The sequence below is a fragment of the Gymnogyps californianus genome, chromosome 1 (assembly GCF_018139145.2).
Source record: "Gymnogyps californianus isolate 813 chromosome 1, ASM1813914v2, whole genome shotgun sequence".
Taxonomy (NCBI): Eukaryota; Metazoa; Chordata; class Aves; order Accipitriformes; family Cathartidae; genus Gymnogyps; species Gymnogyps californianus.
The window spans coordinates 124468165-124486068 of record NC_059471.1 but is presented as its reverse complement, the minus strand read 5'-3'; the positions used below and the strand labels follow the sequence as shown (position 1 = coordinate 124486068).

Here is a 17904-nt window from a genome sequence, read left to right as displayed (position 1 = left end):
AAGATTATTATCATATTTAATCACATTTTTAACTCTCCTTCAAATCTGGGACTTATCTTTACATGGAAATGTTTATGTTGAATTCCAGGCTAGATCTGACATGATTTTCTCCATTCTCCCAAACATTGTAAGTGTTGGGAAATTGATCCCTCTGGTTTGAAAAGAGTGCAGTATAACTTTCTTTATAGGCAAAGCATGCAGAATAAAGAATTAAACTTCGATGTGCTGTTATATCAATATATAGAAAACCATTACTGAAACTTTCTGTTAAAGCACTTGATCATAAGTTATTGCTCAGTATGGAAGATGCATTAATGATAAATACTGATTAATAACTCTGAAGAATAAATGCATAAAACTTAACTCATCTCCATTTCTTGATTTTGAGAATGTTTAGTTGCAATCTGCAAGCTTTGCCATTAACCTGCAATTACAGACAGCTGGACAGCTACTAAAAGTTTCCTGTCAAATACCCATTTAGTCCACTTTTTACTGCAAGGGAGTTCTGGCAGCAACTTGAAATAGACTTTGGATGGAATTGTCATTATTGAAAGGAAATGAAATATTTCTTCATGCAGGGACAGTAAAACAAGCAGAACCTTAAGCACTGATAAAACTGCATTTGTTCAGTGTCACTTTGTAAGGCATTGGTAAGTTTTAGCTTATTTTCTCAACACAGGAATTAGAAGAATCCTAAAGAATAAATGTTGGCAAGGAAGAACAGGAAAACTATATACTTTAGATTATTATATATTAATAAGTGTAAGTAATTTAAATGTCAAGAAAATACCATCACCCAACCAGTTTAATTTTACTGGAGTCCCGTATAACAGGTTTCAAGGGTGTTTGAAAGCATCACATCTACCATAGAAGTGCCAGCTCAAGATCAATTTGTTGCAAATATTTTCCTTAATTACAATGTTGTGCAGTTTAGTTTAAAAAGTTGTACTCAAGCAATACAGCAATATATGTGATAAGCATGCTTTCATTTCTATTAGCCTTGGACCTATGCTGTCTCACTTACTGGCAGCAAAATGTCTAACTTAGATAACTGCTTTAAATATATTAAAATGAAAGGACTTAAAGGTCCATTCTCCACTATTTTGAAGCCTTGTGCTGGTTTTGGCTGGGATAGAGTTAATTTTCTTCATAGTAGCTAGTATGGGGCTACGTTTAGGATTTGTGCTGAAAAGAGTGTTGATAATACAGGGATGTTTTAGTTATTGCTGAGCAGTGCTTACACAGAGTCAGGGCCTTTGCTGCTCCTCATACTGCCCTGCCAGCGAGTAGACTGGGAGTGCACAAAAAGTTGGGAGGAGACACAGCTGGGACAGCTGACCCCAACTGACCAAAGGGATATTCCATACCATATGATGTCATGCTCAGCATATAAAGCTGGGGGAAGAAAAAGGAAGAGGGGGGGACGTTTGGAGTGATGGTGTTTGTCTTCCCAAGTAACCGTTAGGCGTGATGGAGCCCTGCTTTCCTGGGGACGGCTGAACACCTGCCTGCCAATGGGAAGTAGTGTATGAATTCCTTGTGCTTTGCTTGCGTGCGCGGCTTTTGCTTTACCTATTAAACCGTCTTTATCTCAACCCACGAGTTTTCTCACTTTTACCCTTCTGATTCTCTCCCCCATCCCGCTGGGGGGGAGTGAGCGAGTGGCTGTGTGGGGCTTAGCTGCTGGCTGGAGTTAAGCCATGACAAGCCTACATATTCATTGGTATTGATCCTGTTATTTCTATGGGACTTACTCAACACTTTCAACCATTAGAATAGTTTCATTCAGGGATTTAAAAAAAACTTATTAGCTTTCACTCTTACCCATCTGCAGTATTGCAACTTAAAAAGAGAATGCTACTATATGTAATAAAACATGCCAAAGCCTATTATCATCAATCACAGCAATACAGACTGTTTTAGAGCATCATACAAAATTTCCTAAGTTAGTCTGGTATTTGAGAGAGCAAATTAATTATGGCAGTTCTGTAGTTATTCTGATTCATGTTAAACTTAACTAACAATATATCAAAAGTATGATGAAATCTCTGTGAGAACTTCTATTTAAAATCACATTCTCACGTATTACCAGGTACAGCTGATGGCATTTCTTGAATGCCAGATGTTTCAGATCTTGAAGAAATGTGCTGCTTTTCATCAAAAGCTGAAAGAAAATCTGGAGTTAAAATGAGAAGTGACTTCAGAGCCACAGTATTTGGACAGCAGCTGTTGGGCAGTTCAAGACGACACTGATGTGAGATCAAGCAAGATGGCAGCAGCTTTAAAGATCAGCTGTGAAAAGAGGTGTTACATAAACACTGCAGCTGGTGTGAAATAAAGTAGGGTCAATTCTGGTATCTCATGCTAGGTAGAATTCTTCTCACTGGTCTTTTTTTTAAGTACCTATTCTTTGAAAGAAAATTGCAACTACCAGCAGAAAATTAAAGGCAACATATGCTAGCAGAGGTCTTTTTGTAGACTGTTATTTAGTCAGTGTGGTAAATTATCTTTCAGCTTTCATTATACAGAAATGGCTGAGTTGAGAGGGGGGGAAAAAAAGGAAAAAAAAAAAAAGCCTAGCATCAAGTAGTCTTCAAAGCAATGTGTCTGAATGAATCTTAGCACTGTCCACAGCCAATGGAAGTGAAGGCAAGGGATGGAAAAGCTAATGGAATTATATGCTATTTACCCATCATGCTCCCTCTGGTTTCCATGGAGGAATGAGATGTGAACTTCAGGCCTGGTTGCTGGGTAGCTAAGATCAAATATGAAAACTATCTTGAAACAATGAGTGAGATCAGTCTTTAGACAAGGTGATCTTTGGCCCTTTATTAGCAGGACCGAAAGGTCTAAATTTATTTTAGATTTCTTGTATACACACTTCTAATTGGTATTTGTGGTAGCCTACTCCTTTTTTTTGTCTTGTAGGTCTTTTTTTTTTTTTGATACATAACATCTAATTTTGAGGCATTTACTACAAGGCCAGCTGTCTGCATCTGATTTTAAAATTCTATCCAATAACAACAGCTGACAGCAAACCCCTTCTCCCCTACACTTTAGTTTGGATGTTCCAGATAAGTCTTTTAAATAAGGAGCTGCAAATGCCTAATGTTATTTTGATACAGCATGCCTTCACATTAGAAATTAGACATAAAGTTATGAATCAGGGCTTAATTCAACCTAAAAACATCACTCTATGCATACAAGTTGGAAAACGTACACATCCAGCATGGGAAAAAGGACCAAGAAAATATACAGCTGTTTTACACCGAAGACTTCAAGGTCTGATACACCACTGCTTTGCACCTTGGGCAGCTACTCATCCCTGCACACAGTGGATAACCAACCAAACTGATTTCAGAGCAATTCAGCCACCTGTTCTACTAATTCTACACCACAAAATAAGAGTACAAAAGTGCAAATGAGTGGAAAATCCAGGCCTGAATTAATTTTACATTATTTGAGATTTATATTCTACTTTAAACATCCTGACCAGAGAAACACAGCCTTACTATTCTCAAAGTATTTTACAGTTCATATCACCCAGCACTTTTGAACCTGTGCACTTAAGATTAAGGACCAAATCCTTCCTGAGACTCCTAATATTGTGTCTATACATTTAGTAAATGTGGAGCATCCACAGTCCTATGTTTCCATGTAAACTCTGTGTGTTCAACAATTCTATAAATAAAGATATTTCAATCAGGTCATAAGACATGCATCTTTGACATACAAGCATTGTATAGCACTTATGTAACTGCATTCAAAAAGATTAATGCTCATTGACCTTACAATACTGAACACCACTTCTAAACATATCAAGAGGAGATGAAGAAGTAGCTTCAACTAATTTTTCACTCAGAAGCCAGCTTTGTATATGCTTGCTTTGTTGTCTCAGCATAGTATACTGCAGAATCAAGACACCTGATTTTAAAGTTGGTCCCCAGAAAGAGAATGATGTTTGATATAATGATGTAAGAAAATATCACTTGCTTAAATCATCCTAGCATGAAGAGAAACACAGATGAGAACCTCACAGCAACCCTCTACTTTTTTTTATGACCACATTCTGGGAAAAAAATCTCATGCTCAAATACAAATGCACATATTCTGCCTAAAAAACTATATTCTCCATAAATACACAGGGAGAAATAATAAATTATTAGCAGCAATAACTGTAAAAATAATTTTTAATACTAAAATGCTGTACTGCAGCAGTCTTTTGAATATTAGAGACTACCTTAAAAAGTTATAACAGGAAATAAATGTTCAGCCAACAAATCTCTTTAAAAAGTGCCTACTAGCTAAAGACAAAACATTCCCTCCCCGAATGATAATTGTTATACTGACAACCCAAAATTAATCAAAGCTTGACAATTTCCTCTCATCTGCTGAATTCTGCCCCACTCTGCCCCCCACAACCCTTCAGAAATATGATACTACCCTGAAATAGCCACATCATATCAGGATCACTTACTTGAGGCTACAACTGCTGGACACTGGCAATTATTACAAATAACAGGAAGCCTTAATGAACAAATGAAAGACCACTACAGGCAACATTAAAAAGCCAGGACAAATAACAAACATTGGAGTAATACTACTTAAATATCAAGAAAGATCAAGGATTGGAAATAAAACAAATGCCATTTACCAGTCTCTTGCTCTGACATTTTTGCAGATGTAGATGTTTGGGGAGTGGAAGTAACATGAAGAAAGTCATGTGAGGCTGGAAAAAAAATTGTGGCGTATTATTTAAAAGATACATGAACCATCACACCACGGCATCATCTGCAACCATGGGCTTGATGGTTTAGTGTCCAAATAATAAGGAACTGAAGAAAAACAAAAATATATTCTGCAAAATAAGCAAAAATTTAAAAAGGAAGAGGTTAATATGCAAAGATGTGTAAAAACACATAAATACGATGCAAAAAAATGAAATGGAACATCACAAGTAGAATGGAAAAAAATTCTCATGAGGTTAGTAGGAATGTAAGACTGAAAAAGCTGAAGAACCCTGGGCAAAGGGAGGCAAAGAGAAAGCAAATTTACGAGATGATACTGAAACAAATCCAATTTTTAAAATTGGCAAAAAATAAAAGAATGTAAAAAGTGATCCAGACAACATCACCAGACAGGGAAAGAGAAAGAAATATCCTTAGCCCAGCCAAATTTATATGTTTTCTTATAATTACAAGTATCTGATTTCTCTACTGTAAAAACAAGAAAGCTAAGAAGTCCTTTAAGCAATGCAAGGCAAGAAATGTAACTTCCCTGGAAAAGACCCTGAAGTGCGTGACATATCTCAGCTGATATGAAAGCAAGACTACTACAGACAAAGGTGCCACAATAGCATTGCAAGACGCTTAATATGGTTCTTTTAACTTGCACTCTTAACTTGCACTTGACTTCAGGTCTGTAGGCTTACCAGCCTGCTCATGTAATGCTTTTGTTACCTCATGGGCCAAAAAATACTGCCAGGCCACAGAACTGGTCTTGTACGCCTGCCACTGTGAAAGAAGCTACTGCCACGGGCATCTCCACTCATTGTCACCAAGTGCCATATCCAATGCCTTAAGTAAATATGGCTTTTCCTGTATGGCAGTTTCACCTCTACACTCGTGCTTCACCTCAACATAGGCCCAGGAGAAATAACAGTTCAGCTAGAAGCACAATAACATCTCTTGGGACAATTCCCATCTTGCATTGTTACCAGACCTGCAAGAAATATTGTTACCAAACTAGGTCGGCAGCACGGCCAGGTGCTAAAGGCTGCCAGTGTTTTGAACCTTGAAGAAACATGCTGTGATTCACCGAAAGCTGAAAAGAGGCATCGTTCTTAAAACCCTAACGTGACCTCAAAAGCAGTAGTAGAGCAGAGCATTCCCAATTCCAGGTAAAGGCAATGTAAAGGTGTGGGCAGATGACAACCGGCCGCCTTGAAAGTCAGCAGTGAAGCAACCAATAGCTGCACCCTTGGACCAGGAAAACCTGTTGGGCAGCTGAACTGCAGTGCTGTCCTCTTGTGCCAGCCCAGATGGAATTTGCCTCCTACGAACGCTGTTGTATTTGAACGTGTCAGAGAAAGGAAGACCCGCTACCAAAACACACAGAAGCAGGGGAATGGCAGCTGAAGGCAAGGTGCAATAATACATTCTCTACGCAAGCTGTCACTCAGTCCCCGCAGAAAATGCTCGTCAGCAATGGAAAAAGCATGGGATCAAACAACAGAATTGCAGAACAAGTGTGGTGAGTGCTTCGGCAAGCCAAGCTGCACCAACAAGTCTTCATACTCTCCATGGAAGATGACAAGGATGCCAGGTGATTTGGGGTAGGAAGCGTGATGGGGAGTGAGAGAGAAAGGGGAAAATGGAAAAAGAAAGGTTTTTGCTAGTTACCCATCACGGTTTGCTGGGTTGCCAGGGAGGAAGAAGTGGTGGATTTCAGCCTTGGTCTCCGAGTAGCTAAGATCAAACACAAAAACCACCTTCAGGTCCTCAGACAGGCTGTTGTCGCATGGGTGGTATCAGGACAGAGCTACAAACAAGGAGACATGGCCCTGCTTGGGGCAGGCTTCCATGTCACAGCATCACTCCCCGTAGTAGCACGATGCCATCTTTCAACTGGCATAGGTAGCCCAAGGTAACAGAGTAAACCTAGAAGTGGAACCCCAGAAAAGGCAGCAGAAAGCTTACAAATGGAGCAATTTCTAATAAGGAGCCATAAAGGACCAACTGTACCGTGGACCCACTTTTCAGGACATCAAACCATCTGAACAGGCTCATCACTGCAGAGAAAAGCATTGCTAAAATAATCAATGTAGGAAGGGAATCACTGGCTATTTACCCGTCACAGTCCTTGTGGTTTCCGGTGAAGCAGACGAGGTGGACTCCAGGTCCGGTCTCTGGCTTGCTACAATCAGACATGGAAATGATCTTGAGATATCCACACAGTCTTGCCACGGCAGTACAAGCAACACCGGTTCACAGCACCCCAAATGTCCGTATTTAGGGCAACACATGCCTTTTTCTGGCAGTATCTTGTGAGTCACTGACCAAATCAGTAGTCAACCGTCTTGCTGTGGTTGCAACTAACACAACATTCTTAGAAACTCAGTAGCTAAATGGCTCTCCGTCAGCACAAAAATGGCTAAATGTCTACTTCACCAAACCACTCCTTACATTTCCTTAAGAGATGCCAACAGTCGTTGCAGACCGAACATGGGAGCCAAGAGACCCACCTTTGGATTCAGAATTCAAGATCTGATCTCACTTTTCCCTGGAATCAACCAAATCGTTCATTCTATGGGCCAGAAATCTCAGTCCCTGGCACCAATAAATCGCAGTGACTCTGTAGAGAAATGCCTGCAAACAAGTGACCAAAGGCAATTTTTCTGCAGAATTCTAGCACATCTTTCAACTACTTACACTTGTACAGTCCATCATCCCATTGTACACTGAAGAACAAGTAACTTCACTAAAGTGACTTCCTCATACTCTCTTATCCTAATTTTGCACAGAGAAAATGCACAATCTATTACATAAACCAGTGTAAAATCTAGTCTATGTGTACTCATTTGCACTGTGCATCTTTCCTACACTGTGGGCTTGACTCCAGATGTAAGGGAGGCAAGACTGTTGGTGACAGTTTTCAAACATGCACAAAGATGACGAAGTTGGTGGTGATAAGGAAATAGTGCCTAGTGATTTCTCTGGGATTTTTTTATATTCCCAACCTTTGGAAATTGAAACTCTTCTGAGTTTCAGAAGGGACCTGAGTCCCTTCTACGTGAACCTTTTCTAGCAACATTCAGTGAGTCACTAACCAAATCAGTAACTGGCATTTTCCCGTGGTTAAAAACTCATGGGGTATTCTTAAGAACAGCAGCTAAAGGTTTTTCCACCTATGGAGAAGCTTTTGCATCCAGTGTACAAAAGGACCTAATTTGACATGTTAGCACTTAAACCATTCCAAATAACAGGCCTACATATATATACAATCCTTCACAAAAAAATGGACGACAACCCCACAGGACAATCTAGCTAATCATTTACAAACGTAAGAAAAATTAATCTTATAATTCCAACATTTCATTCCAAATTTCTCAAATGTTGCAGCAGATAGAACTGGTCTCTCTCTCTCCAGTTAAACTTTTATATAGAGCAAGTCAGAATAAACCAACCATTTAGCAAAGCATTGCTGTGTCTTTTGAGAGACTGCCTAGATGTCAGGAGAACTACAGAGAAGAGAGATACCATTACCAGCTGAGACTGGTGGCATTTCTGGCATGCCAGAAAAGATAATCTTGTGTTAAAAGGCTTAATTACCTCAGAGCTACTATGGATAGCACAGGACTCAGGAGACAGATGTTGCATTGTTAAAATGGAAGCACAGGGAAATTTGCTTGCAAATCAGCTAGGCATTACTGTGTCTCATGAACTGTTAGGCTGGTGTGGAAGTCAATGTGGAAATCACGTGACCTAATTATTCATACTAATGAGAATTCTTATTAGTACTTAATAATCTTAGCACATTAAGAATTGCAGGTAGTAAGAAGACACCTTTTGATCCAGAAAACAGTCAGTAGGCCAGCCAATATAAAGCTAGTCAAAACAACCTTGTCACAGAAACATTACACAGAAATGTACGTTAAGCACTTAATTCCCTGTCACAGTTAAGTTCTCTCAGCACAGGAAAAAAAACCCTAAAACTGAGAAAGGCAGGTCCACAGCTGGGAACCTCAATAATGAGAAAACCAAACCCAGCCAACTAAAGGGAACCCACCTCTATGCCCCCAATCGTTCATCTACAAAGATGTATGATGACTGCAGATGAGAATCTAGTTAATGGCAGCAATAAGTGGTATGAATTACTGGGATGGTGACAAGTAAAGCAATGCAAAGCTTCCAAAAATAGCAGCAAGGATAAAATGAAAAGAAAATCTTTACAACTAAATGAAGTCATCTTATCAATTTTACTCAGTGCCATTTCTAACAACTGAGGTTCTGTAGTAATTATGGGCATGGATATTTCCAACTCAGTAGTATCTGTAGCTGCAGAAAAAAAAAAGTAAATACACCTGAGAAATAACTTCATGTAAATAAATTAAGAAGGAAGATTTAGGGGAGAGAAATTTTACCTTCCACTGCTCTGCAGAGTATTATTTTTTATTATTATTTATTTATTTACAAAATTAACCTTTTTTCTAAGTATTTTAAATACCCTCACTAACTACTTAGCTGAAGACGTGTCCTGGTTTTGGCTGGGACAGAGTTAATTTTCTTCCTAGTAGCTGGTATAGTGCTGTGTTTTGGATTCAGTAGGAAAATAATGTTGATAACACACTGATGGTTTTAGTTGTTGCTAAGTAGTGTTTATACTAAGTCAAGGATTTTTCAGCTTCTCACGCCCAGCCAGCAAGAAGGCTGGAGGGGCACAAGAAGTTGGGAGGGGACACAGCCAGGACAGCTGACCCAAACTGGCCAAAGAAATATTCCATACCATATGACGTCATGCCCAGTATAGAAACTGGGGGGAGTTGGCCAGGAGGGGTGGATCACTGCTCGGGAACTAACTGGGCATCAGTTAGCGAGTGGTGAGCAATTGCATTGTGCATCACTTGTTTTGTATATTCTAATTCTTTCAGTATTATTATTGTCATTTTATTATTATCATTATTTTTCCTTCCTTTCTGTCCTATTAAACTGTCTTTCTCTCTACCTATGAGGGTTTTTTTTTTTTCCAATTCTCTCCCCCATCCCACTGGGTGGGGGGAGTGAGCGAGCGGCTGCGTGGTGCCAGGACAGTTATACAGCAGAGAACTTAAACTACAGCTGCATTGCTCAGAGTAAAGTTTTGGGCAATGAACTGCTTTCCTTTCCCCTCCACCTCCTTCCACCCCTTCCCCATTGCCCTCACCTCTTATGCACATACTTGTTCATGTTCAAGCAATGCTTAAAAAACTTAAGCATCCTCACATATCAAAGGCTACAGGAAAAACAACAACGTATCTCCAAAGCCGTAACCCAAAGTATTGCTTAGTTAGAAAGTTCTGGCCTGAGATGTGTTTACTTTCTTATTTTAAGACAATACATAGGAAAAATCACAGCAAAATGTGTATGGACATTGAAAAACAGGCAGAAAGAGAGAAAGAAAACAATCTTATCACTAAAAAGTATCTATCTTACTTGACTGTAACAGTCTTAAGCCTTGCAAATTTTAAATCTTTTCCTGACACACCCATTTGATCGATACTGCATTATTCAGGCTCTGTAAGCTAGCTGCAGTCTTGCTTTAAACCTGTGCTGTGCCTGATCCCAGGAATGAAGATGCTGTTATAGGATTTGAAAAACTAACACATAGGGCAACACCCAATGCAAGCAGTATGGAATAACTGTCTGAAATCATCAACATGGAAGCAGTAATAAACTTTTCAGCACCAATCAACCAAACAAAAGGGTATGCTTCTGAAATAATATTGCTATAATTTACCAGTGTCTGGTATTTCTGAAGCTGTAAAAGTTTGGGAAGTAGAAGTAACATGAAGGAAGTCATGTGAAGCTGGAAAATAAAAACAAAAATCATGCTGTATTGTTTTGAACTGACAAGAACCATCATGCAACAGCATCATATTCTTTTATGAGCTGAAGAAACTTCTAGGTAATATTTAACACATTATGTTCCGCAGAAAGGTAGACTCTGAAATGTACAATAACCAATTAAGTATGACTTGAAAACAATTTCCAAAACCATGCATTAATGCACAGATACATAATGCAACTAATGAACAAATTGTTAGCAGAATCGCATAAAAAGAAGTTGAACTATAGAGTTAAAAAGGAGAAATACAAGGGCACTGAGAAAAAGGAAAACAAATTATGAATAAAAAATAGCAAACTGGGACTGTGTGGAATTTTTGTCTAGAATTCCAAGGATCAAGAAGGAGGATATCCTGGTGCTGAAACTGGAGAAGGAAAAAGGAGTACAAAGCAGGAACTGTACCAAATGAAACATATACTGTCTTTTGTCAGATGTGAGTGGCTGACAGTTGCAATCAATCTCCCCTTTAGTAATGGATTTCCTTCAAAAATTAATTTCTTCCAAAAACATATGCATCAGGCATTACACTATTGGCATGCTAATGAACTGAATTCTTTCCAACTGGCTCTCATCTTACTATTTTTTTTTTTTCTTCTTTTGGATAACTGTCAGTGGCCCCAAGTAAATAACTAGCTCTTAAAAAGTCATCTATAAAATAAGAGAAACACATCATAGAAATTTTCTAAGGACCAACTAGTCAGTGTCTGAATCTTCACTGACACATTTTTATAGTGCCAGTTTTGAAATCTGGGCACTTAGAATTATGTCTATGTTTATACAGAAAGGCTAAAAGAAGAGCTACATTTTCAAAAGATGTTGGAATTTCTGCAGTTTCCATTCATTTTTTAGGACTCTGAGTACTTCAGCAAATCAGGATATTCCACTTAAAAAACGCAGGCGTGGACAGGCCTATTTAAATTTAGTATTTACTGTTAAGTCCAATTTAATTTTAAAGCTAAGAATTACATGCTGCAGCCAAATATGGAAAAACCTCCAAACTACTAGTTCAGTATTTAATATAAAATGTCATAAAGAAACCTGCTATTTGATACAGCACTTTCATACCTGCAGCTATTCTTCATTTATGTCAAACTGAACAAACTACTTAATGAGAGGCACTATGTCTCCTCTGAAAATTCCTAATTGTCAAGAGGATTAATCTTATGAGAAATCATTACCAGATCTGGTTGGTTGTGCTTCTGTGGTACCAGAGGTTTTGGATCCTGAAGAAACAGGCTGTGTTGCCTCAAAAGCTGAAAAAAGAATCTGAGCTTAAAATACTGAGACCTGTGACTTAATGGATTAGCATCAAATAGCTTAGTGAAGACTGTGCAATTCCAAATAATGCTAATGCAAAGCTAAGCAAGATGGCAGATGGCCTGAAAGTGAGACGTGAGACCACTGTGCCATGACAACACAAGATGATGACTTGCAATACAGTCTTCTGGCCTCGAAATTTGAGTTCCACATGCCCGAAAGAATTCTTATCAGCAAGGAATTTTATCTTATTACATTTTCTGGGATAAGAGCTGCAGCTATACAAAAAGAAACAAGGTAATGACGAGATATGACAACACTGTCTTTAAGCAGTTTTTAAACCAGTAACAAGTTTTTCAGCTGGTTACAAGAATGGTGAATAAGCAGCTCTCTGAGTGTTGGTAGCCAAGACTCTAAAGCAGACCTTAAAATTACCATTTGCAGATCTACATGATGCTAAGATAATGGAAAAAAATCATGGAACTAATCTGCTGATTACCCATCTCCATCTCTCTGGTTTCTGCAGAAGGTAGAGATATGTATTTCAAGGCTGGACTCTGAGTAGCTAAGAGCAAACATGAAAAAAATTTTATGATACCGAGACAGACACTCCCCTTGCAAGTGGTACAAAATCTAATTTTAACTGTAACTGGCAAATTTTTGTTTGATTTGAAGGTCTCTTCTTTCTATTAATTTTTACCCCATTCAAACTTTGGCATACATTATCTAGTTAGAATGAATCCATATTACTGAAGAGTTTTTTCTTCACAGCGAAGCAGCTACAACCCAAACGCAACACATTTGATCTTCACAGCACTCACAGGTCTGTATAAACTGGTTACTATTACGTTATGTACAACTATTTTAAAAGGAGGTGTAATGGGAAAAGATAAAAAAATAGTACAATGAAGTCAGTGAAATAATCATGAAAGTTACTAAACAGCATCTTTTATCTGTTATGCTGTAATGAAGACTATTACAAAGACCTTATGGTTATTTCACTTTGAAGTATGGATAACCTCAAGTATGCTTTAATGAAAACTGGGAATCAAGGTGGAATTGGGCATTCTTAGCTAAATGCCATCATGAACAAGTTTCCACCATGTAGGTTTTGCACTACTGTCCTGCTTCTAAGAAACAGATCCTGTTCAGCTGTGTGTACAGGCCAGTAAGTACCATTCTTTCCAGTAAATTTATCTGCACCAGTCACTTATGCCCATTTAGGTTATAATATATTTGAAAGAGAAAATTTCCATCTGTATTTTTAATGGGTCTTTATCAAGATGAGGTTTTTTGAAAAGCAGTTATACCAGAATTCTAAAATTAAACTTCTCTGAATGCTTGAGATGGAGAAAAACATTCAAACAACTAGGTGTAGGGTTCATTTCTAATGTAGGCAATATGAATATAAGCCAAAAAAAAGTGAACAGACTTTTATTTCATATATTGGATCTGCTTGCCCATTTACTTTCAATTCAGCTTATCACATTAACAAATATGATCCCAGGTTACTATCCTGATACAGTTGGACTCAGCAGTTGAACCAGATGATCAATGTAGGTCCCTTCCAACTGGAACTATTCTATTCTATATTTATAGAGAAGAAAATAATACCAACAAAAGCCATATGATTCACAACTTTTGGCAAAAGCTTCCATTGATCCATTTACATCCAGTAAGAACTATGAGAGATCTCCCAAAGGCATCAGAACATTGAAGGCATGTTAACAAAGCTATCTTTTCAGAAAGGTTTTAATTCAAAATATACCGACCACACAGAAAGTTTATAAAACAAAGGAGATGTCTCCCTCTGGTACAGTTGAGATAGATAGAAAAATAAAGAAAAAAAGTCTTCAGGGGAACTAGGATAGAATACAGATCACACACACTTAAACTTCAGAAACTGAATTTTGCTTTCTTTGCTGGTTTTATGACAGCAGGTGATCAAGGCATGCAGAGGCACAGTGCAGAGACATCTCCTCTGTACAACCCCCCTCTTCGCTCTCACAGAATATCTTTGACTTCAGCATTGACTTCATGGGTAGCACAGATGCTCCAGCTGACCCAATGGCTGGGCCCAGCCTTACATAATTAAATACCACTTCTGCTAAGTGGAATTATTTGGCAGGAATGGAAGATGTGAGAACAAAACCAGAATAAATATTTGACTGAAACACATATTTTGCCTCAACTGTTGTTATTATTTTACCTTTACCACTGAGACAAACATAGGATTAGGTTATTATTCCCTAGCAGAAAGCAAAAATATTTCCCATCCCTAATAAATTCCAGGTTTTCAGCTACATTTGTAGCAAATAGGTTCTTAAATCATCGAATGTCTCTCTCTCTCTCCAATGCTGCCTCTAACTGGATTTAACCAAACTTCTTTCACTACAGTAAAAACAAATATGTATCCCCATCCCCTCAAACATATCTGGAAAAGAGCTGTCAAAAATTGTAGCAAATTAAGAACAAATCGTGAAGATAATTTTCATGTTCTTGAGAACTTGGTTCAAATATGCATTTCAAGAAGAGCTGTTCCCAGAAATTATTTTAAAATTTGGCAGACTGCATTAAGTACAAGTATGCCGTCTAAATAAACCAGCACTATTATATGATATTTTCTTGACTAATGCTTAGTGAAATATAAATCCATGCTGATTCAAGGTCACTCCAGTTAACTAGTGTAATAGTTGTTTATATAGGTAGCAGCAACAAGCAGTTGTTTCGGTAGAATGTGATACTTATGACTAACACAATGACACAGTGTAGAGAAATATAGGCCTGTTAGGAAAGCAGAGGTCTTGAGAAGGGGAGACACAGGATATGGCGTAGAGGAGTACAGGCATGGAATGATAAGAGATGGGGACCAGGCTTGGCACTGGAGACCCTGCGCCATAAACAGCTCAGCGATGGTCAGTTATAAAAACTGCACACCTGGAGCTGGACAAAATTTACTTTAGGGATAACAACAAGAACACAGAAATAGTATCTAACATACACAAATGGCACCATGTATGGCAAATTCATATGTAAGGTGTCTCTCAGCAGAAGGAAGAAAGAGAGGAGGAAGAAATCATCAACATGAACATCATATTCCTCCCAGCACAGGACTCCAGATACTCATAACTTGCTGAAACATCCCCACTCATCACCAACACAAGATTAGGACCCAGAGGCAGAGTGAAAGGGTGAGCAAAATATCAGGAAAAAGGGTAGAAACTAAGAAGTTTGTGTGTTACTATTTTAATTATGTTACCGCTCTTATTGAGGCTTTTTCTGTATGTAAGTACTCTACCTGCGTTAATATTCTTTGTTTTACTCTAAGAGTTAAATCTAGACTAATGATTCTTGAATTAGACTGTTAAGATTTCCATTACACTAACAATAAATTCTTGGCTTTATACACATATACATGTATATGCATATACATATATGTAAATGCCTATGTCTATACATATATACATATATGTCAATGTGAGTGTATATATATAAAATACAACTTTAAAAAAAAGAAAGAAAAGGTGTGTTTCCTCTTTGCCCATAAGAAGATTTTGACCCTAACATTTTGACCCTAACACTGGTAAACCTATTTTGAAAATGTGAGCAGTGTCATACTTTCTCAAATATCAGGCCTTTCCAAAGTGTCCTGAAGTTCATCACTAAATAACTAATGAGTCCAGAAATAAGCAAACACTTATGAATATTTAAACCACAACAACATCTACAAATTATGGCACTATTTTAACCAAATATACAAGTATTTAGCAAACTACATGAAAACCCACAGAACTGATGTTGGCTAGAACAGTACTCCAACTGTGAAATACAGTCAGTCTCAGAAGCTTATGGAGTACTTCCAAGAAAATTACAAAACTAAGAGTACAGATTTTAGCTAAGTATAAGTTGCCATCATCATTCTATAGATAAAAGTTAGCCCATATATCCTCACAAGTTTTTGTTTGTTTGTTTGTTTGTTTTTTAAAATAAAGCATTAATCTGGAGCATCCTGTCACAATGATAGAGCAAAACCAGACTTAGAATGAAAGAAGAAATTTGCAAATTTTGTGAAGAAAAAGCTAATGGCTACCGTATTTTACATACAGAATGATATTATTGCAGCTGAAGCATTAAAACCTACCAGCCACAGAAACAACACAAGAATTAGATAATTTTCCACTGAAGTTTACTCAAATTTACAAAGAAAGTAATTACCAAGTTCTGTCAATGGACTTTTTGGAGCATCAGAGATTCTGGATCCAGAAGGAAGTGGCTGTATTTCATTAGAAGCTATGATAAAAGAAATAATCAAGGCTTTACTTGATATAGAATATTACGAGACACAGTATGGATCTATATTTTGGCTTATAAACCACTCCTGAAACCAATTATATTTAATAAAAAAGAAAAAAAGTAGTTCCAACCTAGAAAAAAACCACATAACTTTGTCACTTAGAAAGGTGCGTGGAGTATGAACGAAATCACCTTTTCCCTAATCGTAATATAAAGATCCATCAATCACAGGAATTTGATAATGAACATCCATCAGTAACTATGACCACCTAGTTTGAAATTAAGCAGTGACCCATCTTGATTAAATTTCATATTTTAATCTTTAAAAGCATGGCAAAAAACAAGCAAGGTTGATTATACTTAAAAAAAAACTGATTAAAAGTTAGAATGAAAATTAGATTGACTGATGGTTTAGCTTCAGTAAATTCTGGAAATCTGCTTGCAACTGTAAATTAAAAAAGACAAAAGAGAGAGCATGACATTAACATGAATCAATAGGATTATGTAAAAAAATGTTTATTGAGAAGCATTAGCAGTCCTCTTCATGGGAAGATCTGTATTTCAGTCCTGCAAATGCTGATGATCTTTTCCTTTATCATACATCATCCTGTATGTATGCCATCTGTGCTTTAGAAAAATCTAATCAAAGTTTAAAAAAAAAAAATCCAACCTCAGGTTTAGATTTGTGTTCATAATTTTGCATGGTTTGGGGATTAAAATACAGGCAACAAAAACAACATTGGAGAATTTAGAATTCTGAATGCAAGTAGTAAGTAGATGCTGCTCCAAATCACAAAACTAACAATACTACTACTCAGATCAGAAATCTCTCATTCTGAGACATCTCTGTGAAAAAATCTGTAAAGCTCTTTTTTTCTCCAGGACAAATACAATTATATCATGTCACATGCAATATAAAATTTTCCTTTTGCATCACTGTTGATGCTACCTAAATGAACCTGTCATCAGAAGAAAATCAAGGAGGTAATTATTTCAATTCTATCACTGAGGTTAATTTTACTGATGGAAATTTTATGTCATGTCAGTCATGCAGATCACAGACAGAAAGCATTACTTTGAAAAATAAAATTGAATCACCCAGTCAAATCTGCTAGCAATAATCGTATGTATAACAGCCACCGTTCAGCCAGAGCTAGATGCATCCTGCTTTACATTTCATGTGTGAGTCGCTGGAAACATAAAGGGAACCAGAAAATTTTAATTAGGACTTCCTTTGGAGTCAATACAAAGGGGATGCAGCAAGTAGTAGAAAAATTCTGCTGAAGGTGAAAAAAGGATTAAATGTACAAAGAAGGTAAAAAGCAGCAAAATTCGTTACCCAGAATGTTTTGAGTTTGCACCAATTCGGGTTTAGGCGTTGATTTAAATTCCTCAGGTCCATGTTTTTTCTCAGCCTGAGCTAGAAGAAAGAAGCTTTATTTAATTTAGAATCCCTCTGAGCTTTTCTTTATCCACTGTCAAAGCCTGCTGCTTTTCTTACCACCATTTTATGCCACCTGATTAGAGTAATTTCTGCAGCAGCTTGACTCCATCATGATTAATATTTATTTTTGTTTTCAGATGTGATGTCTCTATGATGTTTTGGATTTATTTCGTTGCAGTTTTACATAAGCAAAGGAAAATATAAGTCACAAAGAGCGAAGCTAAGATCAGAAGTTCACACTGTGCTTCTGTTACAGCCTCCCAAATTCATTATGATACAGTGCTGTTACTGTCACCAGTGGAAGGAGG

The 17904-nt window shown here is 37.5% G+C and overlaps 1 protein-coding gene across 1 annotated transcript in view; it reads right to left on the bottom strand.

Moving 5' to 3' along the window:
* The window catches only part of ABI3BP (ABI family member 3 binding protein), a 165366-nt gene that overhangs the window by 80044 nt on the left and 67418 nt on the right, over window positions 1-17904 (bottom strand). The window contains exons 11-21 of the mRNA XM_050915143.1: window positions 17492-17572; window positions 16075-16149; window positions 12359-12424; window positions 11781-11855; window positions 10495-10563; window positions 8955-9056; window positions 7936-7943; window positions 7586-7614; window positions 6850-6911; window positions 6402-6467; window positions 2090-2176 (exon numbers count right to left, since the gene is read on the bottom strand). Coding sequence (XP_050771100.1) covers window positions 2090-2176; window positions 6402-6467; window positions 6850-6911; window positions 7586-7614; window positions 7936-7943; window positions 8955-9056; window positions 10495-10563; window positions 11781-11855; window positions 12359-12424; window positions 16075-16149; window positions 17492-17572 — 720 coding nt within the window. The remainder of the gene's footprint in view (window positions 1-2089; window positions 2177-6401; window positions 6468-6849; window positions 6912-7585; window positions 7615-7935; window positions 7944-8954; window positions 9057-10494; window positions 10564-11780; window positions 11856-12358; window positions 12425-16074; window positions 16150-17491; window positions 17573-17904) is intronic.